Source organism: Coregonus lavaretus (assembly GCF_964263955.1).
Source record: "Coregonus lavaretus genome assembly, chromosome: 16".
Taxonomy (NCBI): Eukaryota; Metazoa; Chordata; class Actinopteri; order Salmoniformes; family Salmonidae; genus Coregonus; species Coregonus lavaretus.
Window position 1 is genome coordinate 39541220 of NC_140003.1, and position 27500 is coordinate 39568719.

At 44.1% G+C, this 27500-nt stretch overlaps 2 protein-coding genes and 1 long non-coding RNA gene across 3 annotated transcripts in view; 2 read left to right on the forward strand and 1 right to left on the reverse strand.

Moving 5' to 3' along the window:
- Positions 1-3964: 3964 nt before the first annotated feature.
- On the forward strand, positions 3965-10193 carry mgat4a (alpha-1,3-mannosyl-glycoprotein 4-beta-N-acetylglucosaminyltransferase A; the record flags this gene model as incomplete). The annotated part of the gene is made up of 8 exons (XM_084179719.1): positions 3965-4078; positions 4170-4277; positions 4865-4939; positions 5224-5342; positions 8324-8402; positions 8985-9045; positions 9933-10045; positions 10167-10193. 8 exons carry the CDS (start codon positions 3965-3967, stop codon positions 10191-10193), a joined length of 696 nt encoding a protein of 231 aa, XP_084035845.1.
- A 6144-nt stretch (positions 10194-16337) lies between these two features.
- Positions 16338-17004, forward strand: LOC311143964. The gene is made up of 2 exons (XR_014614453.1): positions 16338-16423; positions 16527-17004. It is a non-coding gene; the product is annotated as an uncharacterized lncRNA (long non-coding RNA).
- Positions 17005-25651: 8647 nt separating this feature from the next.
- Positions 25652-27500, reverse strand: part of inpp4aa (inositol polyphosphate-4-phosphatase type I Aa) — a gene marked incomplete at its 5' end in the record, with an annotated part of 23683 nt that continues 21834 nt past the window's right edge. Inside the window, 3 exons of the mRNA XM_084179841.1 lie at positions 25652-26381; positions 26723-26877; positions 27323-27435. Of these exons, the coding sequence (XP_084035967.1) occupies positions 26249-26381; positions 26723-26877; positions 27323-27435 (401 nt within the window). The 3' untranslated portion in view covers positions 25652-26248. The remainder of the gene's footprint in view (positions 26382-26722; positions 26878-27322; positions 27436-27500) is intronic.

Here is a 27500-nt window from a genome sequence, read left to right on the forward strand (position 1 = left end):
GCTTTCCCTCTCTCTCTCTCTCTCTCTCTCTCTCTCTCTCTGTCTCTCCTTCCACTCTCCTTCACATCCTTCCCCTCGCTATCGATCCCCAACCTCCCCCTCCCTGTTTCACTCCCTCCTCTTTCCCCCTCCCTCTCTCTCCCCATCGACCTCTCCTGTCCCCCTCCCGCTCTCTCCTCTGTCTCTCTCCCTCTCTCTCCTCTGTCTCCATCCCTCTCTCTCCTCTGTCTCCCCCTCTCTCCCTCCCTCTCTCCCCTCTGTCTCCCTCCCTCTCTCGCCACTGTCTCCCTCCCTCTCACTCCTCTGTCTCCCTCCCCCTCTCTCCTCTTTCTCCCTCCCCCTCTCTCCTCTGTCTCCCTCCCTCACCCCTCTCCTCTGTCTCCCTCCCTCCCTCTCTCTCCTCTGACTCCCTCCCTCCCTCTCTCTCCTCTGTCTCCCTCCCTCCCTCACTCTCTCCTGTCTCCCTCCCTCCCTCTCTCTCCTCTGTCTCCCTCCCTCTCTTTCCTTTGACTCCCTCTCTCTCTCTCCTCTGTCTCTCTCCCTCTCTCTCTCCTCTGTCTCCCTCCCTCTCTCTCCTCTGTCTCCCTCCCTCTCTCCCTCTGTCTCCCTCCCTCTCTCTCCTCTGTCACCATCCCTCTCTCTCCCTCTCTCTCCTCTGTCTCCCTCCCCCTCTCTCCTCTGTCTCCCTCCCTCTCTCTCCTCTGTCTCCCTCCCTCTCTCTCCTCTGTCTCCCTCCCTCTCTCTACCTCTGTCTCCCTCCCTCCCTCTCTCTCCTCTGTCTCCCTCCCTCTCTTTCCTTGGACTCACTCTCTCTCTCTCCTCTGTCTCTCTCCCTCTCTCTCCTCTGTCTCCCTCCCTCTCTCTCCTCTGTCTCCCTCTCTCATCTTTCTCCATCCATCCCTCTCTCTCCTCTCCCTCCCTCTCTCTCCTCTGTCTCCCTCCCCCTTCTCCTATGTCTCCCTCCCTCTCTCTCCTCTGTCTCCCTCCCTCTCTCTCCTCTGTCTCCCTCCCCCTCTCTCCTCTGTCTCACTCCCTCTCTCCCTCTGTCTCCCTCCCTCTCTCTCCTCTGACTCCGGCCCTCTCTCTCCTCTGACTCCGTCCCTCTCTCTCCTCTGTCTCCCCCTCTCTCCCTCCCTCTCTCTCCTCTGTCTCCCTCCCTCTTACTCCTCTGTCTCCCTCCCCCTCTCTCCTCTGTCTCCCTCCCTCATTCCCTCTCTCTCCTCTGTCTCCTCTGTCTCCCTCCCTCCCTCGCTCTCCTCTATCTCCCTCCCTCCCTCTCTCTCCTCTGTCTCTCTCTCTCTCCTCTGTCTCTCTCCCTCTCTCTCTCCTCTCCATCCCTCTCTCTCCTCTCTCCCTCCCTCTCTCTTCTGTCTCCCTCTCTCCCTCTCTGTCATCTGTCTCCCTCTCTCCCCCTCTCTCCTCTGTCTCCCTCCCCTCTCTCCTCTGTCTCCCTCCCCCTCTCTCCTCTTGCTCCTCCCTCCCTCCCCCTCTCTCCTCTGTCTCCCTCCCTCCCTCCCTCCCTCTCTCTCCTCTGTCTCCCTCCCTCCCTCTCTCTCCTCTATCTCCCTCCCTCCCTCCCTCTCTCTCCTCTGTCTCCCTCTCTCTCTCCTCTGTCTCCCTCCCTCTCTCTCCCTCCCTCTCTCTCCTCTGTCTCCTTCCCTCTCTCTCCTCTGTCTCCCTCCCTCTCTCTCTCTCCTCTGTCTCCCTCCCTCTTACTCCTCTGTCTCCCTCCCCCTCTCTCCTCTGTCTCCCTCCCCCTCTCTCCTCTGTCTCCCTCCCTCCCTCTCTCTCCTCTGTCTCCTCTGTCTCCCTCCCTCCCTCTCTCTCCTCTATCTCCCTCCCTCCCTCTCTCTCCTCTGTCTCCCTCTTTCTCTCCTCTGTCTCGCTCCCTCTCTCTCCTCTCTCTATCCCTCTCACTCCTCTCCCTCCCTCCCTCCCTCTCTCTCCTCTGTCTCCCTCTCTCCCTCTCTGTCCTCTGTCTCCCTCCCCCTCTCTCCTCTGTCTCCCTCCCCACTCTCCTCTGTCTCCCTCCCTCCCTCTCTCTCCTCTGTCTCCCTCCCTCCCTCTCTCCTCTGTCTCCCTCCCTCTCTTTCCTTTGACTCCCTCTCTCTCTCTCCTCTGTCTCCCTCCCTCCCTCTCTCCTCTATCTCCCTCCCTCCCTCCCTCCCTCCCTCCCTCCCTCCCTCCCTCCCTCCCTCTCTCTCCTCTGTCTCCCTCTCCTCTGTCTCCCTCCCTCCCTCTCTCCTCTCCCTCCCTCCCTCCCTCCCTCCCTCCCTCCCTCCCTCTCTCTCCTCTGTCTCCCTCTCTCTCTCCTCTGTCTGCCTCCCTCTCTCTCCTCTGTCTCCTTCCCTCTCTGTCCTCTGTCTCCCTCCCTCTCTCTCTCTCCTCTGTCTCCCTCCCTCTCTCTCCTCTGTCTCCCTCCCCCTCTCTCCTCTGTCTCCTATGTCTCCCTCCCTCTTTCTCCTCTGTCTCCTATGTCTCCCTCCCTCTCTCTCCTCTATCTCCCTCCCTCCCTCTCTCTCCTCTGTCTCCCTCTCTCTCTCCTCTGTCTCTCTCTCCTCTGTCTCTCTCCCTCTCTCTCCTCTCTCCATCCCTCTCTCTCCTCTCTCCATCTCTCCCTCTCTGTCCTCTGTCTCCCTCTCTCCTCCTCTCTCCTCTGTCTCCCTCCTCCTCTCTCCTCTGTCTCCCTCCCCCTCTCTCCTCTGTCTCCCTCCCCCTCTCTCCTGTCTCCCTCCCTCCCTCTCTCTCCTCTATCTCCCTCCCTCCCTCTCTCTCCTCTATCTCCCTCCCTCTCTCTCCTCTGTCTCCCTCCCTCTCTCTCCTCTGTCTCCTTCCCTCTCTGTCCTCTGTCTCCCTCCCTCTCTCTCTCTCCTCTGTCTCCCTCCCTCTTACTCCTCTGTCTCCCTCCCCCTCTGTCCTCTGTCTCCCTCCCTCCCTCTCTCTCCTCTGTCTCCCTCCCTCCCTCTCTCTCCTCTATCTCTCTCCTCTGTCTCCCTCTTTCTCTCCTCTGTCTCGCTCCCTCTCTCTCCTCTCTCCATCCCTCTCACTCCTCTGTCTCCCTCCCTCCCTCTCTCTCTTCTGTCTCCCTCTCTCCCTCTCTGTCCTCTGTCTCCCTCCCCCTCTCTCCTCTGTCTCCCTCCCCACTCTCCTCTGTCTCCCTCCCTCCCTCTCTCTCCTCTGTCTCCCTCCCTCCCTCTCTCTCCTCTGTCTCCCTCCCTCCCTCTCTCCTCTGTCTCCCTCCCTCCCTCTCTCTCCTCTGTCTCCCTCCCTCTCTTTCCTTTGACTCCCTCTCTCTCTCCTCTGTCTCTCTCCCTCCCTCTCTCTCCTCTATCTCCCTCCCTCCCTCTCTCTCCCTCTCTGTCCTCTGTCTCCCTCCCCCTCTCTCCTCTGTCTCCCTCCCCCTCTCCTCTGTCTCCCTCCCTCCCTCTCTCTCCTCTGTCTCCCTCCCTCACTCTCTCCTCTGTCTCCCTCTCTCTCTCCTCTGTCTCTCTCCCTCTCTCTCTCCTCTCTCCATCCCTCTCTCTCCTCTCTCCATCCCTCTCTCTCCTCTGTCTCCCTCTCTCCCTCTCTGTCCTCTGTCTCCCTCTCTCCCCATCTCTCCTCTGTCTCCCTCCTCCTCTCTCCTCTGTCTCCCTCCCCCTCTCTCCTCTGTCTCCCTCCCCTCTCTCCTCTGTCTCCCTCCCTCCCTCCCTCTCTCTCCTCTGTCTCCCTCCCTCCCTCTCTCTCCTCTCTCCTCCCTCCTCTCTCTCCTCTATCTCCCTCCCTCCCTCCCTCCATCTCCTCTGTCTCCCTCTCTCTCCTCTGTCTCTCCTCTCTCTCTCTCCTCTCTCTCCTCCTCTCTCCCTCCCTCTCTCCTCTCTCCCTCCCTCTCTCCTCCTCCTCCTGTCCTCTGTCTCCCTCCCTCTCTCTCTCTCCTCTGTCTCTCTCCCCTCTCTCCTCTGTCTCCCTCCCTCTCTCAGGTAAGATGTTCCAGGCTCCAGATAGTAGAGTCATCCTCATGTTCTATAAGGAGAAGCCCATTGATTGGCTACTGGACCACATCCTCTGGGTCAAAGTGTGTAATCCGGAGAAAGACGCGGTACGTACACACTGTGTGTGGGGAGGGGGTGTCGTCAACTTTTATTGACTATCTCACTCTCTCTCTCTCCATCTACCATTTCTGCCTGCAGAAGCACTGTGAGAGGCAGAAGTCCAGTCTGCGTGTGCGGTTCAGGCCCTCTCTCTTTCAACATGTGGGGCTGCACTCCTCTCTGGCCGGAAAGATCCAGAAACTCACTGTGGGTCCCAAACCTTTCACCCTCTCGCACCCTCCCTCTCACCCTAGATCACTCTGTCTGCATCAGCCTTTTAGCATATGTCCTGCACCATATTTATTTTCTATTTTTTACTTATCTATTTTTTACTTAACACTTATTTTTCTTAAAACTGCATTATTGGTTAAGGGTTTGTAAATAAGCATTTCACTGTAAGGTCTACACCTGTTGTTGGGGAGGCAGGTAGCTTAGTGGTTAAGAGCGTTGTGCCAGTAACCGAAAGGTCGCTGGTTCTAATCCCCAAGCCGACTAGGTGAAAAATCTGTCGATGTGCCCTTGAGCAAGGCACTTAACCCTAATTGCTCCTGTAAGTCGCTCTGGATAAGAGCGTCTGCTAAATGACTAAAATGTAAATGTAAATGTTGTATTCGGCGCACCTGATATGTCTTAAGTACCCCCAAACACCACCCCCATCTACCCAAATTTCTCCTCAACCCACCAACGTCCGGCCATCATACTAGACCAAGCTCACTTCCCCCTGGTATGACCACTTCCTGTCATCTCTGCTGCTGTCTCACTTCCTCTTCCTGTCCTTTTGACTTCCTGTTTAGGATAAGGACTTCCTGAAGCCCCTGCTCCATAAGATCCACGTGAACCCGCCTGCTGAGGTGTCCACGTCTCTCAAGGTACATCACCTATAAATCACCCTCATAAACACCTTTCTGGCTTGGGCTTCTTTTGAGTTGAAAAATATATATTGAATATATATATATATATATATATATATATATATATATATATATAAATATATTGTTTTAAAGCCTGTTTCACAACTGGCTTTTTATTTCAATATGTAAGGTAGTACGATATTAATGTATTGAATGTTTTGAATGCATAAAAAAAGTTTGTGATTTGTGAAGTATACTGAGATGTTTTGAATGCATTTAGCTGACCACGCTGTGCTGTGCAGGTGTACCAGGGTCACACGTTGGAGAAGACCTACTTGGGAGAAGACTTCTTCTGGGCCATCAACCCTACTGCTGGAGACTACGTCCTCTTCAAGTTTGACAAGCCTGTCAGCATAGAGAGGTGAGGAGGGAGATGGAGCTGTGTGTGTGCATTTCTGAGGGAGGTCGTGCCATACACACAATCTTCCTCTTCCACAAGCTTAAGCGAGCCTGTCTCTCTGGGGCGCTGTGTGTGCTAATGAGAGTTCTAAAAGAAGAACTCCCAGGACACCCTCCCTCTCCCTGCAGAGAGCGAGAGAGGGGGGGCTAGAGAGAGGGTGATTCACAGAAAGAAAGAGCGGAAAGGGTTGGAAGGAGAAAGAAAGCACTAAGAGATGGGGTGGAGCAAGGAGACGTGGATGGAATGGATGAGTAGAAATAGGCTATAGAGGTGTTAGAGAAGTCAGGGAGCTTCAGAGTGATTGACTGAGAGCGAGAAGGAGAAGGAGAGAGAGAAGGAGAGAGAGAAGAGACCAACTCATCATTCTGTTTCATGTGTAGTGTTTCTGTTTAATTTGTAGTGTTTCTGTTTAATTTGTAGTGTTTCTGTTTCATGTGTAGTGTTTCTGTTTAATTTGTAGTGTTTCTGTTTCATGTGTAGTGTTTCTGTTTAATTTGTAGTGTTTCTGTTTCATGTGTAGTGTTTCTGTTTAATTTGTAGTGTTTCTGTTTCATGTGTAGTGTTTCTGTTTAATTTGTAGTGTTTCTGTTTGATGTGTAGTGTTTGTTTAACTTGTAGTGTTTCTGTTTTAATGTGTAGTTTTTCTGTTTCATGTGTAGTGTTTCTGTTTCATGTGTAGTGTTTCTGTTTGATGTGTAGTGTTTCTGTTTGATGTGTAGTGTTTCTGTTTCATGTGTAGTGTTTCTGTTTCATGTGTAGTGTTTCTGTTTCATGTGTAGTGTTTCTGGTTCATGTGTAGTGTTTCTGTTTCATGTGTAGTGTTTCTGTTTCATGTGTAGTGTTTCTGTTTCATTTGTAGTGTTTCTGTTTCATTTGTAGTGTTTCTGTTTCATGTGTAGTGTTTCTGTTTCATGTGTAGTGTTTCTGTGTAGTGTTTCTGTTTCATGTGTAGTGTTTCTGTTTCATGTGTAGTGTTTCTGTTTCATGTGTAGTGTTTCTGTTTCATTTGTAGTGTTTCTGTTTCATTTGTAGTGTTTCTGTTTCATGTGTAGTGTTTCTGTTTCATTTGTAGTGTTTCTGTTTTAATGTGTAGTGTTTCTGTTTCATGTGTAGTGTTTGTTTCATGTGTAGTGTTTCTGTTTCATGTGTAGTGTTTCTGTTTCATGTGTAGCGTTTCTGTTTCATTTGTAGTGTTTCTGTTTCATGTGTAGTGTTTCTGTTTCATGTGTAGTGTTTCTGTTTAATTTGTAGTGTTTCTGTTTCATGTGTAGTGTTTCTGTTTCATGTGTAGTGTTTCTGTTTAATTTTTAGTGTTTCTGTTTAATTTGTAGTGTTTCTGTTTAATTTGTAGTGTTTCTGTTTCATGTGTAGTGTTTCTGTTTCATGTGTAGTGTTTCTGTTTCATGTGTAGTGTTTGTTTAATTTGTAGTGTTTCTGGTTTAATGTGTAGTGTTTCTGTTTCATGTGTAGTGTTTCTGTTTCATGTGTAGTGTTTCTGTTTCATGTGTAGTGTTTCTGTTTCATTTGTAGTGTTTCTGTTTCATTTGTAGTGTTTCTGTTTCAAGTGTAGTGTTTCTGTTTCATGTGTAGTGTTTCTGTTTCATGTGTAGTGTTTCTGTTTCATTTGTAGTGTTTCTGTTTCATGTGTAGTGTTTCTGTTTCTTGTGTAGTGTTTCTGTTTAATTTGTAGTGTTTCTGTTTAATTTGTAGTGTTTCTGTTTCATGTGTAGTGTTTCTGTTTAATTTGTAGTGTTTCTGTTTCATGTGTAGTGTTTCTGTTTAATTTGTAGTGTTTCTGTTTCATTTGTAATGTTTCTGTTTCATGTGTAGTGTTTCTGTTTAATTTGTAGTGTTTCTGTTTCATGTGTAGTGTTTCTGTTTCATTTGTAGTGTTTCTGTTTCATGTGTAGTGTTTCTGTTTCATGTGTAGTGTTTCTGTTTCATGTGTAGTGTTTCTGTTTCATTTGTAGTGTTTCTGTTTCATGTGTAGTGTTTCTGTTTCTTGTGTAGTGTTTCTGTTTAATTTGTAGTGTTTCTGTTTAATTTGTAGTGTTTCTGTTTCATGTGTAGTGTTTCTGTTTAATTTGTAGTGTTTCTGTTTCATGTGTAGTGTTTCTGTTTAATTTGTAGTGTTTCTGTTTCATGTGTAGTGTTTCTGTTTAATTTGTAGTGTTTCTGTTTCATTTGTAGTGTTTCTGTTTAATTTGTAGTGTTTCTGTTTCATGTGTAGTGTTTCTGTTTAATTTGTAGTGTTTCTGTTTAATTTGTAGTGTTTCTGTTTCATGTGTAGTGTTTCTGTTTAATTTGTAGTGTTTCTGTTTCATGTGTAGTGTTTCTGTTTAATTTGTAGTGTTTCTGTTTCATGTGTAGTGTTTCTGTTTCATTTGTAGTGTTTCTGTTTAATTTGTAGTGTTTCTGTTTCATGTGTAGTGTTTCTGTTTAATTTGTAGTGTTTCTGTTTCATTTGTAGTGTTTCTGTTTCATTTGTAGTGTTTCTGTTTAATTTGTAGTGTTTCTGTTTAATTTGTAGTGTTTCTGTTTCATGTGTAGTGTTTCTGTTTAATTTGTAGTGTTTCTGTTTCTTGTGTAGTGTTTCTGTTTCATGTGTAGTGTTTCTGTTTCTTGTGTAGTGTTTCTGTTTCTTGTGTAGTGTTTCGGTCTTTCACAGCCAGTGATCTCTCGTGTTTGTGTCTGGGCTTGATTTGCACAATTTTGCCAGCCGGGGTACCAATGTACTGATGTGTGACATTTCATTATCAGCTGTGGATGGCTGTGTGAAGGGTTGTGTGTGTGTGTGAGAGTGTGAGCACCACTGCTACCACAGGCTTGGTTTAGACATGTCAGATGTGTCGTTACAGAAAGCACAGCACAAGGTGTGAGTTTGCATATTCATGAGTGTGACATGGGACGTGAATGCATTAATGGTGTTGTGTGATTGGCAGGTTCCTGTTCCGCAGTGGGAACCAGGAACACCCTGGGGACAGGATAGAGAACACCACTGTAGATATACTGCCCTTCTCGGTAAGACGACAACATTCAGACAACGCAAAGACAACATTCAGACAATGCAAAGACAACATTCAGACAACGCAAAGACAACATTCAGACAACGCAAAGACAACATTCAGACAACGCAAAGACAACATTCGGACGACACAGTGTGTAATGATGCGTCAATAGAGTCAAGGCACTTGTTTCTGATTGGTTTATTGATCCATCATCACTCAAAAATGTGTCTGTCAGTTATTGATTGGTTATTGACAGGATCATGAGCACAGCCTGCGCCAATCAATATCACTACCGGAGGCGGGAGATAAGCACTGTGTGAATCAGTGGAGGCTGCTGAGGGGTGGATGGCTCATAAAAATGGCTGGAACGAAGCAAATGGAATGGCATCAAACACATAGAAACCATGTTGGATGTGTTTTCTATAATTCCACTGATTCCACTCCAGCCATTACCACGAGCACGTCCTCGCCAATTAAGGTCCCACCAACCTCCTGTAGTGTTTATTATAATGTATGTTAGTGTTAACAAGGCTGTCTATCTACCTAGTGTATGCATAACATTACCAATATAACTACAACGTGTCTGTTTCTGAAGGAAACTGGACCAAAGTCCAAAGAGAAGTACAAGCGAACTGATGACCGCTTCTACAGAATTGGTGAGTGTACCTGGACAAACCCTCATATCCCGTTTACTTAGAACACACACACAGCCTGATCAGATTACCCACTCTCATTGTTCCTGCCACAGACTGATACACAATGTACAAACTGCCTGTCAAAGGTCCTCAATCACAGCCGCTCTCTCTCTCTCTCTCTCTCTCTCTCTCTCTCTCTCTCTCTCTCTCTCTCTCTCTCTCTCTCTCTCTCTCTCTCTCTCTCTCTCTCTCTCTCTCTCTCTCTCTCTCTCTCTCTCTCTCTCTCTCTCTCTCTCTCTCTCTCTCTGTCTCTCTCTGTCTCTCTGTCTCTCAATTCAATTCAATTCAAGCTGCTTTATTGGCATGAAAAACATTGCGTCAATATTGCCAAAGCAACAATGTATACAATATACATTGTAATAAAATAATAAAGAATAACAAATAATAATAAAAAATGGTAGTAAATAATAATAAATAAATAACAACTGTCTCTCTCTCTCTGTCTCTCTCTGTCTCTGTCTCTCTCTCTCTCTCTCTGTCTATCTCTCTCTCTCTCTGTCTCTCTCTCTCTCTCTCTCTCTCTCTCTCTCTGTCTCTCTCTCTCTCTGTCTCTCTCTCTCTCTGTCTCGCTCTCTCTCTGTCTCGCTCTCTCTGTCTCTCTCTGTCTCTCTCTCTGTCTCTCTCTCTGTCTCTGTCTCTCTCTGTCTCTCTCTCTCTCTGTCTCTCTCTCTCTCTATGTCTCTCTCTCTCTCTCTCTCTCTGTCTCTCACTCTCTGTCTCGCTCTCTCTGTCTCGCTCTCTCTGTCTCTCTCTCTCTCTCTCTCTCTCTGTCTCTGTCTCTGTCTCTCTCTCTCTCTCCTCTGTCTCTCTCTCTCTCTGTCTCTCTCTCTCTCTGTCTCTCTCTCTAGGTCAGTTTGCGAAGGGTGTGGCGGAGGGGGTTGTAGACGCCGCCTTCAACCCGGTGGTGGCGCTGCGTCTCTCTGTCGTCAAAGACTCGGCTGTCTGGGCCATCCTCAGCGAGGTCAGCCAATCATACGCCATCATCTGTCCTTTAATATTTTATATAATGTATCTATTGTTCTACCCAGTGGAATGTTATCCTGTATAAGGAGAGCTGTGTATTCCTCTGTGTCTCTCTGTAGATCCACATAAAGAGGACAGCAGGCTGACATGAGGCAGGGGGCCACATCAATCCTGGCCCCCGGCCCCGGGGTGCTCGCAGACGCACCTAAAACTGACTGCCCAGGAGCCTTCTGCCGCCTAGCAACCAGCAGTGACATCATCAGAGTTGACCAGAGCCGCTCCTCTCAGGGTTTCTGTCTAAGGGCTCTGTCACTCTGATCGCTCTCTCTCTCTTTCTGTCTATCCTTTCCTCACTCTCTTGCTCTCTTTTTGCGTGAACGTGAATACTACTTTACAAAAAAGAGACAGATATTAAAATATCAGAAGGAATTGGGTGTGTCCTGAAGAAATCCGTTCCCAGCTATGACTGTCGAGGTAACTGTGTGTTACACAGATGGCTTGTGACTAGGAGAGGCACACAGTGATTGGAGATTTGGGACACACCTCACCTGATCTGAGAGGCTGATGTCACCAGGACACTGGTGTTGTAGATGCTGCTCACTGCTCCATGTGCTCTCTGTCTCCGCCTCTCTGGTCTGTTCCACTGGGGTATTGCACTGTCACTGGAGCCATAGTGGAGCCCCCTGCTGGTGACTGAAGAATGGCTCCATCAGCCTCAAGAACCTGTTGCTTTTTGTTCTTTTCCACAGAGTTGTGTGTTTTAGCTAAACAGCAGGTAATAAATAGACAAGTTGTTAGTCTTTCTTAGGGTGAGGATAACTGCCTTTATTACTTTATTCTTTTGAAGGGGATTACAATGACGATGGCAAACAAAGTGGAAAACTAAATGTGGTTCCCCATCTTTAAAGTGACAGGTCTGCCAAACTATGCCCTGGGTAGAAGTCATCCATAGGGGCAGATCTAGGATCAGCTTACCTTGCTCAAGTCCCAACCCAAACCATTCTGGGCCAAACACCTGAAACCTACCTAAGATCTGTGTTTGATGTCATTGATACCATTCCACTAATTCAGCTTCAGCCATTACCACGAGCCCTTCCTCCCCAATTAAGGTGCCACCAGCCTCCTGTGGTTTCATTTTATTCCATGAAGAATCTTTGTGACTGAAGGAAACCATATCTATCTCTCTACTTCCTGTTTGACAGGAAGTCAGGCTGACAGAGCTCTAGTGTCCTTTAAGTGGTAAACCAATCAGACTTTGGCCTTGACTTTGCTCACCTGAAGGGATGTATTGCTATATTGATAATATTATTATTATTATTACTACGACAATGATGATGTATGAAGGTGACTTAATTTATTTTAAATAAATATTTAATTTGTACAAGAGGTTAAAAATAAATAAAACATCTGTTTAGAGTTTATGCTACGGTAGTTGATATGTGCCCGTGCATGTGTTCTTTTTGTTCCGAAACGGAAACATTGTTTTCACAGAGCTGCTTGGTATTCCATGTTGTCTTGTCCGCTGGTTGGTTCAGATAGAGGTTGACTCTTAACTGCTGGTCCAGAGTCAGTTTTTGTATAACATTTCTCAGACAGTCAAAGTTCAAATGAAGAAGAAGAGCTGATATCAGAACAGTCCTTAAGCCAGAGATGTGCCTTAAAGTCCGGAGCAGAACTTCCCTTCATTCACCCCCTTCCCTCTTCCCTACATACTCTTTTGAAAGGCTTTGAATACGTGATACAGGATTTACAGATGACGGGTAGCGTTTCCTCCATAACTCGCCAACCATTGTACAGTGTGACTGATGTTTACTGTCAGCAATGGGGGATTCATTCAGTTCATTGCATTTTATTTTGATGACTTCACTACATTACATTTTCTGTAAATTGGGAATAAATCTGTGTAAACAGACAATCAAATGCTATTTATAACGTTGCACTGAGTTTTCAACTTACAGTTTTGAATGTTCCATTCTTTTTTTTGCTATGCTTTCATTTACAATCTCCGTTGGTCATGTCATTTTACACTTCTGACATCATCAGTGAGTTCTACCCCATGTGATGCCTGATTCTGTCCAATCAATCAATCGGAGACTGCTGGCATGCAGACCAGTGGAGGCTGCTGAGGGGAGGACAGCTCATAATAATGTCTGGAATGGAGCAAATGGAATGGCATCAAACACATAGAAACCATGTTTGATACCATTCCACTAATTCCGTTCCAGCCGTTAACACGAGCCTGTCCTCCCAAATGAAGGTGCCACCAACCTCCTGTGACGCTGACAGCCACGCTCCCCCGGGGGTGGCCTCTTATCTACTCTGATTGTAGCTATACAGAAAAGCCATTTGCATTTTCTAAGCATCCTACATACTCTTTGATGCATAGTTTCAGGAAAGGTCAAAATGGTTTTGTTTTCTCATGAGAAATGTTGTTTATACAGTAAGAGACTTTATGAAGGATTTGGTTTTTCTATCGAAATTCCATTCACATGAGAGAAGATTGTGATCGTTTTTATTGGGGGTGCTATTTTAAATGTCAAAGACGTGCACACACCCCCTACCTCACAGCACTTAATGTTGATCTAGCAGGGTTGGACAACTATAAGGAACACATCTCAGCTACACTATCAGAGGGCAAGCTGGTGCCTACCCAATCTTGAAAAAAAATATCCTAGGTAGGATAAAGACTAGGGGTCGATTTGGGTAACACTTTCGAAAGCGGGCCACTTTGTACCAGGTTTGCTTGTTTGTAAATGTCCTTTATTTATTGTGTGATTGGTCAACCCACAACCTTTTGAATGGAGCTGGCCCCTCCCCTGAGCCTCCTGGTCACACCAGACCCTCTCGCTTACACCTGCAACGTTATAGAACCTTCAGATAGAAATGTTTACTGTAGATCCAATATGATTCTCTGTGTAGAAATGGGAATCGTGCCAGATCTATACATTACATTTCTATCTGCAGCGCTCTAGCGAAGGATGTGCAACCTCCTGAATAAACCCCTTCTTCAGGTGGAGTACGGCTTGAGCAGAGGGGAACACAAACTTGGTGTCTCACTAGTTTAAAAGGGGTTACTTCCATCCTTGTCTTGTGCCCTTCATCCATGCTTATCTAAGAAGATTGTATAGAAAAGCAATATGGAGGAAGCCTATTATTGGGTCGCTTGCCTAGACCCTAGAGGTAGATGGAGGATAAGAGACAGCAAGACTATTAAGACACAGCCAGGCTCACCCCTGCCTGCTTCCAACCTTCACTGTTCTCCCCATCAGGTCATGTCATGTCATGTCATGTGCCTTCATCACGTACATTAGTATATCTGCCTCTGATGATTTTGACATGGATTTAAATGGACATCGTTGAAATAAATCAAATTGGTTGATACAATTCATGCCCATCTCTGTTTTCTGCCTTGGTTTCATTATTTCACATAATTCACAGTCACTGTCTGACGGGAGAATGAGCCACACATTCATATAGAACCAACCAGCCAACCAGTTAGGTTCAAAATAAATCAAGAGATGGCATCAACATGTTGGAGTTGCTACAGTATCTTTGGAATCCTCCTTACCATTGTGCTCCTTTTGATGTTCTGATGGTTCTAATCCCAGAGCCGACTAGGTGAAAAATCTGTTGATGTGCCCTTAAGCAAGGCACTTAACCCTAATTGCTCCTGTAAGTCGCTCTGGATAAGAGCGTCTGCTAAATGACTAAAATGTATAAGCTTTGAGCGGCACCTTGCGGTAGACTTGAAAAGTACATGTTAAAATCTCCTAATTTCGCTGAAACGAACAAAAACTACAAACACTCCCAGCATGCATATAGTTCAACATCTCCATTCCCAGGATACTTTGCGAATCAAAGATGGTGACTTGCATAACAACGTTCATGTAACATACTGTAGTTAAATATATTATTTAAATCTACATTTATTGCGTAATTGTCTTCAATGTAAGTGCAGCACAATGCCTAAATACTACGAGGACAAAGAGGAGGATGGCAGGGCATGCTCAGGAATCAGGGAGGACTTCAAGGCATGTCTCCTTCAACATGACTGCGTTGTAAAGGTAACGTTATGGCAAATATTATTTCCCCTTTCATCTGAGGTTATGGTTTGCTAGCTAATATTATGCTTTACAGTTTTACTTTTATAACATCCCTTATTTCAAAGCGTAGGCCTACCTTCAATTGTAAATGCTGGTTGGTTGGTTGAGCCACACTTTCATTACAAAGTAAAGTGCACAGCTTTCTGCACCTGATCATGGGGTATAGGCAGTGGCGGTTCTAGACACATTTTACTAGGGGGGCCAAGGAGGGGCCAGTGTTTAATCAGGGGGGCACACATAAAAAAACTGGCAACACATGATATTCAAAGATTATAAACTTTATTTTACTTTAAAATCATATGACATTTATTATAACACGTATTTTGTACAAGAGTGCAGATGCAAGAGAGATAGTGCCATAAAAATGAAAAAAAAAAAAAAAAAAAAGTACAGGGTACAAATACAGGGTTCATATTCAATGTGAACAAAACTCCAGGATACAACAAAGGGTACAACAATGTGCCATTTCCTATTTATGGAAGCCCCACTACTGTGGACAGTTGATTCCACATTTTGTTTTAAGAAAGAAAACTTTCTGAGTGATTTATAAACAAAACACACTACCCTGTATCCATTTAGGTAAAATAAACCAAATCAGAAAAGAAATTCAATTCAAAGAGGCTTTACTAGCATGACCATATTGACATACAGTATTGCTAAAGCACATAAACAGGGAAACGTGTTACACATTAACATCCAGTAGTCCAATAGGATGCAGACAATAAACATTAAGTTAACATTCGTTTAAAAGCAACAATCATGTCAACACAATGTAGCAATATGAACAACACTGATGGATATCAGCAACAACATGAAAACAAGAATATTACAGGTGTCTGTGTGTGTGTGTGTGTGTGTCTGTGTCTTTGTGTACTTCACTGTCAGTTGATGAGCAGGTGTACAAAAAAAGGCTTTACAACATATATGGGCAAGTCCATTTAGGACAGCACATTTCCACCATAGTTCACATTAGGAAAAAATGACAGCATGAATGCTCACTAAACAAACATATACTACATATACCTTTTTATACACATTTTTTTTCAGTAATTTTTTAAGAGTGAAAGGGAAGTAAGCAATCGCTCATCATAGGATCATACATATTTCAGTTACAATATTAGTTACAATATTAGTGTTAGTTAGATCATCATGTCAAAGCTGGACCTGCAAAGTCTGAACGACACAAGTGTGCAATGATTGGAGTGATTTTTTTTCTTTTTTTTCTTGCTTTGCTTGTTTTCAAAAGGAAAAATCATAGTTGGTAAAAAATAAAATAAACTTTCGTTGAAAGGTATCACACTGTATAATTTACAAATATCTAAAGAGGTTTAGTGGATGCCATAAAACATCTGTGGAGCTTGAAGATTTGTAGTACATAGATGTTTGGCAGAGATAATTCAAAAGAATAAAATCATAAACTCTATCTAACTTTTTTGTTTGCTGGGGCAAAAAATGACTTTATGTCCCTTCCTCGTTTCATGATAACTATTAGAAGAAGAAAAAACGTAGGGGCATGCATTACATTTTGTTACCTAACCATCCCTCCCTACTTAACACTGGCAGATAACCTGTTGATTACTTTACTAAAAATGTATTTGTTATCGCGATGCAACAGCCAAGACGGATGAAGTTACGTGGTTAACATCACAACATTGTGTAGACCTAGCAAGGATAGCCTACTAACATTTGGATATTTGCTTCTGCTTCGATGAGTTTGCTTAGATATGATTACATTTCTAAACAAATCGAGACCAGACATTTAAAAACTTGATTTGATTTATGTGTGAGGAACAAAAGGAACATGTAGGCTATGTGCAAGAACAACAAGTCACTTATGATATTAAATCGTTTTGCTTACCTTCGACCTTCGGGTGCGCCACTCTAATTTACCCGTGTAGAACGTTGCCGTGTAGAGCGTTGCATTAGTTCCGCTTTTGGCGCTCGCGTGTAAAATAGTTATAAATTCATAATTTTTTATTTGGTCAGCACGGGGGGGCCACAGGGGTGGCCAGGGACATTTCCAGGGAGGCACGGGCCTCCCCCGGCCTCCGTGTAAAACCGCCACTGGGTATAGGTATTGATGCATGTGTTGTGTGGCCAACGTAAACGGTGAGAATGATCAATAACATATCAAGACACCAGTCTTGGTAGAAAGTGTTTGACTAACTCCATGTTGTCCATTCCTGCAGGAGGGGAAGATGCCCAGCCAGTGTCTGAAGGAGGGCCACTGTAAAGCACTGCAGACCTCTTTCTTTGAGTGTAAGAGATCCATGGTGAGCTCATCGGTCATCACTGACGTCAATGACGTTCATTCAACACTTGTCAAATCCTTATGTATGGAACTGACTTGTTTCTGATCTTTCTCTATTTCTACAGCTAGATAACCGGTCCAGATTCAGGGGAAGGAAAGGCTACTGATGGACCAAAGTTGAAAATATCTGGAACACTCACAGCACTGAAATTATTAATTGTGAATAGTAGCTAAACTAACTTAAAGGGGTCCATATGGGGGGTTGTATTTTATTATGCTAATTTCACTTGAGCACTTGATTGAGGTGGTTCTGTAGAGAAAATATATGGTCTTCAAGTAGGTATGTTTGTTGGACTTTTTTTCCTCCTGACATGATTGAGTCTGTGAATAGGCCTACCACAATTCAAACTAAAGACACTTGTAAGTGTGTGGAAGAAATATGCTGGGCTGCACTTCTGCTTCCATGTTCTGAAATGAGCGAACTTCTAGGAACTCTAAAGCAGGACTGTCAGCTCTCCGCTTGGCTTCTCTGATGATTGACAGACTGCTAAATTGGGCATCTGTTTTGAACAACCGCGTGTAATAAATATATCATTGAACAGATTAAGTGTTTGCGAATGTGCTTGAAGTGTGTCATAATGGAGTGTTCAATGCACGCGACTGCTGGTATGAGTTTTAATTACAATATTTATTTTATTCCAGTTTTATCTGTGTGACGAGGCACGATTGTTGACAGCGAGCTGACAATACAGTAAAAATACATCACGGTATCATTCCTACAGACCTGAGTGAACAGCAGGATTAATAGAAATGGGGACATACAAATATTACAAGAATTACGTAAGAAATTATATGAAATGTATTTAAACTCCTTCATGAATGGAGGTAAAACGGTCTTTCAGATTTCTATGTACACCATTTTTTTTTTGTATGTAGTCATTTAGCAGACGCTCTTATCCAGAGCGACTTACAGGAGCATTTAGGGTTAAGTATTGGTATTGGTATTTATTAGGATCCCCACTAGCCGCTGCAAAAGCATCAGCTACTCTTCCTGGGGTCCACATGAAACATGACATAATACAAAGTAAAGAACATTATTAGTCAAGGACTGACATACATCAATGTAAAACTTCACACATAGCCTACATATCAGTACATACACACAATATCTAGGTCTAATACATAGTACAGTGCAAATTACAATACAGTGGGGAAAAGTATTTAGTCAGCCACCAATTGTGCAAGTTCTCCCACTTAAAAAGATGAGTTTTCACACACTGTTGCTGGTATTTTGGCCCATTCCTCCATGCAGATCTCCTCTAGAGCAGTGATGTTTTGGGGCTGTCGCTGGGCAACACGGACTTTCAACTCCCTCCAAATATTTTCTATGGGGTTGAGATCTGGAGACTGGCTAGGCCACTCCAGGACCTTGAAATGCTTCTTACGAAGCCACTCCTTCGTTGCCCGGGCGGTGTGTTTGGGATCATTGTCATGCTGAAAGACCCAGCCACGTTTCATCTTCAATGCCCTTGCTGATGGAAGGAGGTTTTCACTCAAAATCTCACGATACATGACCCCATTCATTCTTTCCTTTACACGGATCAGTCGTCCTGGTCCCTTTGCAGAAAAACAGCCCCAAAGCATGATGTTTCCACCCCCATGCTTCACAGTAGGTATGGTGTTATTTGGATGCAACTCAGCATTCTTTGTCCTCCAAACACGACGAGTTGAGTTTTTACCAAAAAGTTCTATTTTGGTTTCATCTGACCATATGACATTCTCCCAATCCTCTTCTGGATCATCCAAATACACTCTAGCAAACTTCAGATGGCCCTGGACATGTACTGGCTTAAGCAGGGGGACACGTCTGGCGCTGCAGGATTTGAGTCCCTGGCGGCATTGTGTGTTACTGATGGTAGGCTTTGTTACTTTGGTCCCAGCTCTCTGCAGGTCATTCACTAGGTCCCCCCGTGTGGTTCTGGGATTTTTGCTCACCGTTCTTGTGATCATTTTGACCCTACGGGGTGAGATCTTGCGTGGAGCCCCAGATCGAGGGAGATTATCAGTGGTCTTGTATGTCTTCCATTTCCTAATAATTGCTCCCACAGTTGATTTCTTCAAACCAAGCTGCTTACCTATTGCAGATTCAGTCTTCCCAGCCTGGTGCAGGTCTACAATTTTGTTTCTGGTGTCCTTTGACAGCTCTTTGGTCTTGGCCATAGTGGAGTGTGACTGTTTGAGGTTGTGGACAGGTGTCTTTTATACTGATAACAAGTTAAAACAGGTGCCATTAATACAGGTAACGAGTGGAGGACAGAGGAGCCTCTTAAAGAAGAAGTTACAGGTCTGTGAGAGCTAGAAATCTTGCTTGTTTGTAGGTGACCAAATACTTATTTTCCACCATAATTTGCAAATAAATTCATTAAAAATCCTACAATGTGATTTTCTGGATTTTTTTCTCTCTCAATTTGTCTGTCATAGTTGACGTGTACCTATGATGAAAATTACAGGCCTCTCTCATCTTTTTAAGTGGGAGAATTTGCACAATTGGTGCTGACTAAATACTTTTTCCCCCCACTGTATATATAAAATGGCTGTGTCTCTTCACAGTCCCCTTTGTGCAGTAAGGTGTTTTTTTTAACTGGTTTTATTGCTAGCTGAAGTTACCTGGGGTGGCAGAGAGTTCCGTTTATTCATAGCTCTATTTAATATTGTGTGTTTCCCAGCCTCTGTTCTGGACCTGGGGACTGTGAATAGACCTCTGGTTGCATGTCTTGTGTTGTACCGATGAGTGTCCGAACTGTGTGCCAACTACTTGAACAGACAGTTCGGTATGTTCAACACATCAATACCTCGCACAAAGACCAACAGTGATGCAGTCAATCTCTCCTCAACTTTGAGCCAGGAGAGACTGACATGCATGTTACTTACACTTTCCCTCCGTGGACATCTAAGTTTGATACGTGCTGCTTTGTTCTGGACCAACTGCAATTTACCTATGTCCTTCTTTGCCGCACATGACCACACAGCTGGGCAGTAGTCCAGGTGCGACAAAACTAGGGCCTGTAGGACCTGTCTGGTCGACTGAGATGTCAAGAAGGCAGAGCAACGTCCTATCATGGATAGACCTCTTCCCATTTTAGCAACCATTGAGTCTATATGTTTTGACCATGAAAGCTTGCTATTTGTATTCAAATTTATTAGGAATCCCCATTAGCAGCTGCCAAGGCAGCAGCTACTCTTCCTGGGGTCCAAACACTATCTTGGGTTACACCCAGCAGTTTAGTCTCCTCAACTTGCTCAATAGCCACATTATTCAATAATAGATCTAAACGAGGTTTAGCGTTGAGGTAGTGATTTGTCCCAAAAATGATGCTTTTAGTTTTTTAGATATTTAGCACCAGCCTATTGCTAGTTACCCATTCTAAAGCTGACTGGAGCTCTATGTTAAGTGTCTCATTTATTTATTTTACTGTTGCAGCCGACGTGTATACTGTTGAGTCGTCAGCGGACATAGACACACAGGCTTTATTTAAGGTCAGTGGAAAAACAGGAAACAATAATGTCCCTAGCCGGCTGCCCTGCGGTACACCACACTCAACTGAATTTGCATGAGAGAGGCTTCCATTAACGAAAACCCTCTGTGTTCTATTAGATAGGTAACTCTCAATCCATAATAAGGCAGAGGATGCAAATCCATAACACCTACGCTTTTTTTAGCAATAGGTTATGATCAAAGACATCAAAAGCTGCACTAACAAAACAGCTCCCACTATCTTCTATCAATTTCTTTCAGCCAATCATCAGTAATTTGTGTCAGTGCCGAGCATGTTGAGTGCCCTTCCCTATAAGCATGCTGAAAATCTGTTAATTTGTTTTCTGTAAAATAACTTTGAATTTGATCAAACACACATTTTTTCAAAAAGTTTGCTAAGCACTTGTAACAGGTTGATTGGTCGGCAGTTTGAACCATTAAAGGGTGCTCTGCTATTCTTGTGTAGCTGAATGACCTTTGCCTCCCTCCATGTCTGAGGGCACACATCGTCTTCTAGACTTAAATTGAAGATGTGACAAACAGGAGTCACAATCTATTCCGCTACCAACCTCAGCAATTTACCATCCAGGTTGTCGGTACCAGGTGGTTTGTCCTTATTTATTGATAGCAAACTTTTTTTCACCTCTTTCACACCCACTTTGTGGAACTTAAAACTACAGTGCTTGTCTTTCATTATTTGGTCTATTATGCATGAATATGAAGGCTCAGAATTTGTTGTTTGCATATCTTACCTAAGTTTGCTAATCTTGTGAACAAAAAAGTTGTTAAAGTGGTTAGCAATATCAAAGGGTTTTGTTATGAACAAGCCATCTGCCTCAATGAAAGATGGAGCTGAGTTTGCTTTTTTGCCTAGAATTTCATTTAAAGTAATGCAGAGCTTTTTACTATCATTCTTTATATCATTTATCTTTGTGCTATAGTATAGTTTCTTCTTTTTGTTTAGTTTCGTTATTGACTTTCTCAATTTACTGTATGGTTGCCAGTCTGCTGTGTTGTCAGACTTATTTGCTATTCCCTTTGCCTCATCCCTCTCAGCCATACAGTTTTTTAATTCATAATCTACCCATTGGGATTTGGCAGTTCTAACAGTCAGCTTCTTGATGGGCGCATGCCTATCAGTATCCGGAAGAAGCAGTTTCATAAATGCTTCAAGTGCAGCGTCCGGATGTTCCTCATTACACACATCAGACCAACAAATATTTTTCACATCTTTGACAAGGACACATCAACATCAACAGATTTGCCCTTTGTATTGAGCAGTCATACACTGTGTGGCCCTATTTCATGAACCCACACATTGTCTGTCCAAGATCAGATACAAAGACATGAAAATACGTTCCTTTTTAAAGTGATGCTGCAGAGGTTTTGTAAAAAAAAAGTTTTCCTGCAATTCGTATGATATAATAATATAATATGCCATTTAGCAGATGCTTTTATCCAAAGCGACTTACAGTCATGCGTGCATAATTTTTTTTGTGTACGGCTGGTCCCGGGGATCGAACCCACTACCTTGGCGTTACAAGCGCCGTGCTCTACCAGCTGAGCTACAGAGGACCATGTTCCCAATTCCAATTCTTATAAAATGTTACGAATTTGTAAGTGCTTCTTAATATCCCGTTCAATCTCTTTAACCAGTTGAGTCTCTGTTCTCTAATCAGCTGTGTAAGTGGGAGCCACTGTAGTAATGTTTATGTTAAGGATGGATTTTGGTGTATGCTTAAGTAATGGTCTTGGGGTGACTGGATGAGGTTAGAGTTGTCACTGTTCTCTGGTTACGGTCCCATAGAGGGGTCATGGTCACCAAACAGCTGTTAATTTAGTTCTACAGTCTAGTGGTTAGCTGTAGCAGAGCCGGTCTAGACATTACATCAGGGCGTCCATCATCAGCTGCTCAAGGCTCTCCATGTTCACCTTCCTCATGACAAAGGCCTTGTGAGTCTTCTTCAGTGTGCCCAGCGTGTTCAGGATCATCATGCCGCGCGTGTGCCCATCAGCTCCCCGCCATGTGGTCGCTCTCAATGATAAAAGGCGTCATCAATTGTCGCCGCCATAGCGTAGGAGTCACATGACACAAAGCCCATACCGTCGACAATCTGCACCTGGGAGCGCTCGCTGTAGGACTCCTCCATAGTGTGACAGAAGATCCGGGCCATGAAGTGAGCCTTCTCTGACTCCTGAGCCAGCCAGCCATCACACCAAGACTGTAGAGTGGAACCAAAACAGACCAGAAAAACATAAATCACAATGTAGAAGGTATTGGTAGTGTTTTATAATTTATTCAGGACGATGTAAGCTGCTTACGGGTTGGCGGCGAAGTTGAACTCTGCACACATTGTGGTGTTTCCTCTGGCTAAAGACAGGCAGAACACCGGTATCACATTAAAGCCTATGGCAATCGACCCATTTGTCTATATATTTACCATTAGTATACCTGATAAGTTGACCTTCTGAAGCAAATAAATCATAGCCCTTACACTCTGTTTTGCCTCCCATGTTATAGAGGCCTTTGAGTTTCCTGGGAAGGGAGGGCTCCATCCTTACAGCCAGAGCTAGGTTGGTGAGGGGAGCCGTGGCCACCAGAGATACCTGGGAGAGACAGGGAAACACCTGCATTTACAACAGGATCTCTCTCTCTCTGCTGTGTGTGCATCTTGCTAGCTCATTGGCTAGAACTCTAATTGCTAGGGGGCTGGCCAACATGGGGGAAAATGGCACAGCTTCCAGACAAACAGTTGCTTTCAAACTAGGGCTTTCGTGGCTAATTGAGGTAAAACAGTAATTCTGCCCATAGATTATGCATGTATGAACTACACATTGACAAATCCAGCCTAAAGCGGGAGGTTTAAAAAAATACTTAGTGGTCGCCAAAGTTCAGGACCATGTCTTTAAGTAGTCATGTTTTTTTTTTTACTAAAAGGTAACTGAGGTATGGTCTTCTATACACTGTGATGTATTTACCCAACTAGACACCAAAGTCTGGGGAGATAGAGAGTGAGGAGTTGTGAAGTCAGTGATAATAAACTAGAGGTGAACAAGAGTGACTGAATGATCATGTAGAACAGTCTGATTGGTTTCAATTCTGATTTGCAGTCTGCAGACTAACCTGGGTATTAGCTACAGAGTTGTATTGTGTAAACACATCCATATTATTTAAAAGAGAGCCTAAGGTGTATAACACCGGTTGTGGTATTGAACCTGTCACAGGCAATAAAGCTCAGCACGTGCCGGCAAATCTGAACGTACAAACTCTGCAGCAGCAGAATGTATAGAGCCCTTGAATTTGGGGCATAGGTCTACTACCCCGATATAGTCGACTATCCACAAGCCTACGCTTTAAATTAATGTTATTTATTTAAAGCGTATATATGCACCTGCTTTCCGCTCACCTCCTCCGTGTAGGTCTACGGTTAATATGAACACACTCCAATGCTCCTCCAACATGCAATTTAGCTAATTGTATTGCCGACTTCTGGGCTGTCTCGCGAGTGAGGCAGCGAATATTTCGGCGGGCAGATTCGCTACTGCACGTGCTGTCCTCAAATTACAGCTGCAGTCCGATGAGTAGTTTGTAGAAGTGGGTAGCTGGATCCCAATATGGCAACCGGAGTATAGGCGAGTGGGTGTGTCGGGAAAAAAAAAGTAGTGGGCGTGTGGAAAGCGGTGGGTGTGTCGAAGCGCTCTGCTATAGGTTAGAGTCCGTTTTGATTGAGCTGTGTTTTCTTTCTTTCGTTTCTTACCACTTACTTAGCGAGTTTTCAGACCCCTCTAGCGACATATTTTCAAAAAAGCAACTAGCGACTTTTTCTGGTGTTATTGGAGACTTTTGGAGACTGACGTGAAAGCACGTATCGTTATTACTCTTCTCAACAAGCAGCGGGTGCTTTGTTACCCCGTCCCAAAGCACTCACAGGCGGCCCAGTCCTCCCGCAGCAGTCCCTCCCAGCTGCAGTCAGAGCAGGAGATGTTCACCCCTCCGCATCCAGACTGCGCATGCGGGAAGCCGCCGCTGGCTGATCCCGCCCTGGCTTACATTCAGGGCTGGATGTAAATGTAGGGTGTTTTTTACTCACTTTTTGTCTCTCCCACAACGTTATTCCTCTCTCCTACAGCTTCCATCACAATTACATGCACATGGCCAATTATGCAAATTAGGTGATGACGTCATTTAGCGACTTCTAGCGACTGCCAAATAGCTACTTTCCTTACTGAGGAGTTGGCAACACTGCCGTCGTGCTTGTCAAGCAGGAGCGAAAGGCACTGTGTCCAGTGTTGCCGCTCATGCCCTCCCATTGAGTAGTAGACTGTATGTATCTATCTCTCTCCAGTGGATAAAACACATAGGCTAATGCATCATTATATTACAATGCAGAGGACAGTGTTTGTTTAAAACTTTGTTTGCTATGCAACAGCTCAATTAATAAAACAGTTAAGCCTACTAAGAGCCTGACAGGGCAAAAAGGGAAAGAAAGATAGTTCAAGGTTTTAAAGAGGCCTTATCTAGACAATTTAGAATTGTGTGTGTGTGTGCACGTACGTGCGTGCGTGCCCAGGCAGACAGAGAGACAGACTACAAAGACCAGAGGTATACTTTACATGTCACACAGGATATGGTGAAACAGTTTACTGCTCATATTTTAATAGCTCAAGTTAGAGTTTAGGGGGAAAGCAGATTTTAAAGCAAAGCCTGTACCTGTACAGATACAGATGTTTCTACCTGAAAGTGTGTGGTTCAAAAGCGCTCAATACATACAAAGAAAAATACATGACATGCAAAATTAAATGGATAAAACTTGCAGCATTTTGGCAACTTTTTTTCAGCAATTTTCAGTGCATCAAGAATATTCAGCAAAATAACATATAAAACTGTTTTCCTAAATAAAAATAAACTGTCTCTGTAATGTGCAATAAAAGCTATAGGTAAACATGGAAACAAAAGCTAGTAAGGGGTTCACAGTACAATTTAACGCAAAACACTGTCAATTCTAAACAGGCTTCTTTCTATGCAGTGTACAAGTCCATTATTTCCAAAAATACAATAATAATGTGAGGCTTTTCTATCTACTGTAGATGCATTCAAAAGTAAGACACTTCAATTTCGCTCCATCGGTTGTACAAATAATAAGCCAGTGTTTTGTTGCTCCTGTCATGTACTAGTCAGCCAGTCGAGCTCTGCAGTGTCAGAGTGAGTTAGCTTCTATCAGTGCTGTAGTATTCCTCTGGGATTATAAAAAGAGATGAGATTAAACTAACGGAGAAAAGCTGCCGACATAGGAGGAGGAACTTTGTTAAGATTTCTTATAACACTGTTCCTTATTCTAAGCTAATATGTTATAGTTTAGCTGAGTCTATAGTTTGATTTAAAGTTAATATGCCTACCATCTAGGTCCTGCATATAAACATTACTTTATGAACAGACAGGGTTTGGGGGGAGTGCAAGATTTTGTGAGTGCAAGCATGTGAGCATTTATTTTAATTGAGATGTTTTTGGATGACTTCTGTTGTGTGTGAACCCCATCCATGCGTGCATCTACTATAGTGGAGCATTGTACCGTGCACTCAATGACAATATATAAAACGTAAAATAAACATGCAGTGGCAAGTAAAAGATGAACCTTGACCTCTGTAACTGTCTATGACAGTAGAACAACTAAAACCCAGGATAGTGGCCCTCTATTTTGCACTAACTCTGTCCAGTAACTGCATCACCAAATAAAATTGGGATAGATCTTCATACATCATAGAAACAAGTGTCTATATCTAATCCCTGTGTATAATCAGGTCACTGTGCTTGTAGTAGGAATGGAGTGTATGAGCAAATCACACATTGATGCTCTGCACACAAAGGTTTTGTTCTCTTTAAATTGACTTGAGTTGAATTTTCTCTTTAAAGTTCCATGAGAGACAGTGGTAAGAACCCAGACAATGTGATAAGAGCTGTAAATAAAACTAAAACAAGTGCAACTCTACAATTAAAGGGGTTTTACGTCCAATAAAATCTGTGACAATGGATTTGAAAAGCTGTTTTTAAGTTGTTGTTGTTGTATTTGTTGTTGTGTGCGTGTAGTGGTTCTCATGACAACGCAGCGATTCTAATTGCAAAGGAGAAGGAAGCGTTATCAAACAGTCTACCACAGATAACATGACATCATCAACAGTGAGTCAGCACTATAGAAAGGGGGAGGTTGCTTTCATGATGTTATTTTGCTTTTATGTTGTTGTTGACTTTGACATTGTTTAGTCCCTTTCCCCTTCTATTGGCTACTTTGAGAGATGGCCAGCTGTTCTGTCCAATCAGGTCTCTACTTTCCCATAGGTGCCCTCAGGGGGGCGGTATTGTTTGGGAAAGGCCTTCAGCTGGAGGGAGTTGAAGGCGTATTTACGACATCCTACATTCTTCATGGTGTTCTCTCGTCTGCAGCCCTCACTGTCAGAAGGAGGAGAGGAGAGGAAAGAGAAGGAGAGAGGAGAGGAGAGGAGAGGAGAGGAGAGGAGAGGAGAGGAGAGGAGAGGAGAGGAGAGGAGAGGAGAGGAGAGGAGAGGAGAGGAGAGGAGAGGAGAGGAGAGGAGAGGAGAGGAGAGGAGAGGAGAGGAGAGGAGAGGAGGGTTTTAAATAGATAAGATGGAGATGGAATTATATTAGAGGATATAAGAAAACATAAAGTTATTATAATCATGGACAGAATTCTTCCTTTTCTTCTAATTCTACATGGTAAACGTTACAATGTGTTGTCTCTTTTTGTTCAGGCAGTTATGTGGCTGGCTCACCTGCGCATGCAGTCGAGGGCCTGGAAGAAGACCTGTGGGGCCATGGCGTGCTCCTGCCGGAGTATCTGACACTGCTCCAGGGTTAGAGACATGGCTGTACGATCCTTAGCACTCTTACAGCTGGTGAAACGCACGCCATTCAGACGCCGACACACCTGGGGAAGGAGAGACCGAGAGACAGGGAGAGAGATAAATAAGGGGGGGGGGGGGGGAGAACGGGTGAGAGTAGAGAGTCAGGCAAAGACTTCTGCTCATTCAGTTAGTGATAGAAAAGAGTATCTTGTGGAGAAAGAGAACAAACACCATTGTAAATACAACCCATATTTATGTTTAACTGTTTTCCTTTTTGTACTTTAACTATTTGCACATCATTACAACACTGTATATAGACATAATATGACATTTGAAATGTCTTTATTCTTTTGGAACTTTTGTGAGTGTAATGTTTCCTGTAAAATGTGTATTGTTTATTTCACTTTTGTTTACTATCTACTTCACTTGCTTTGGCAATGTTAACATATGTTTCCCATACCAATAAAGCCCTTAAAATGAATTGAGACAAAGAGAAAGAGAAAGAGAAAAAGGAGAGAATGTCTCCACCTCCGCCGCCTGCCACAGGATCTCTACGTTCTTGCTCTTCCTGGCACTGATGTTCTGACTGAGCAGCTTTAGGAGCTCAGGCAGGCTGGTCTGACTACGGGTACGAGGGAGGCCTGGAGAGGAGAGGAGAGGAGTGGAGAGGAGTGGAGAGGAGAGGAGAGGAGAGGAGAGGAGAGGA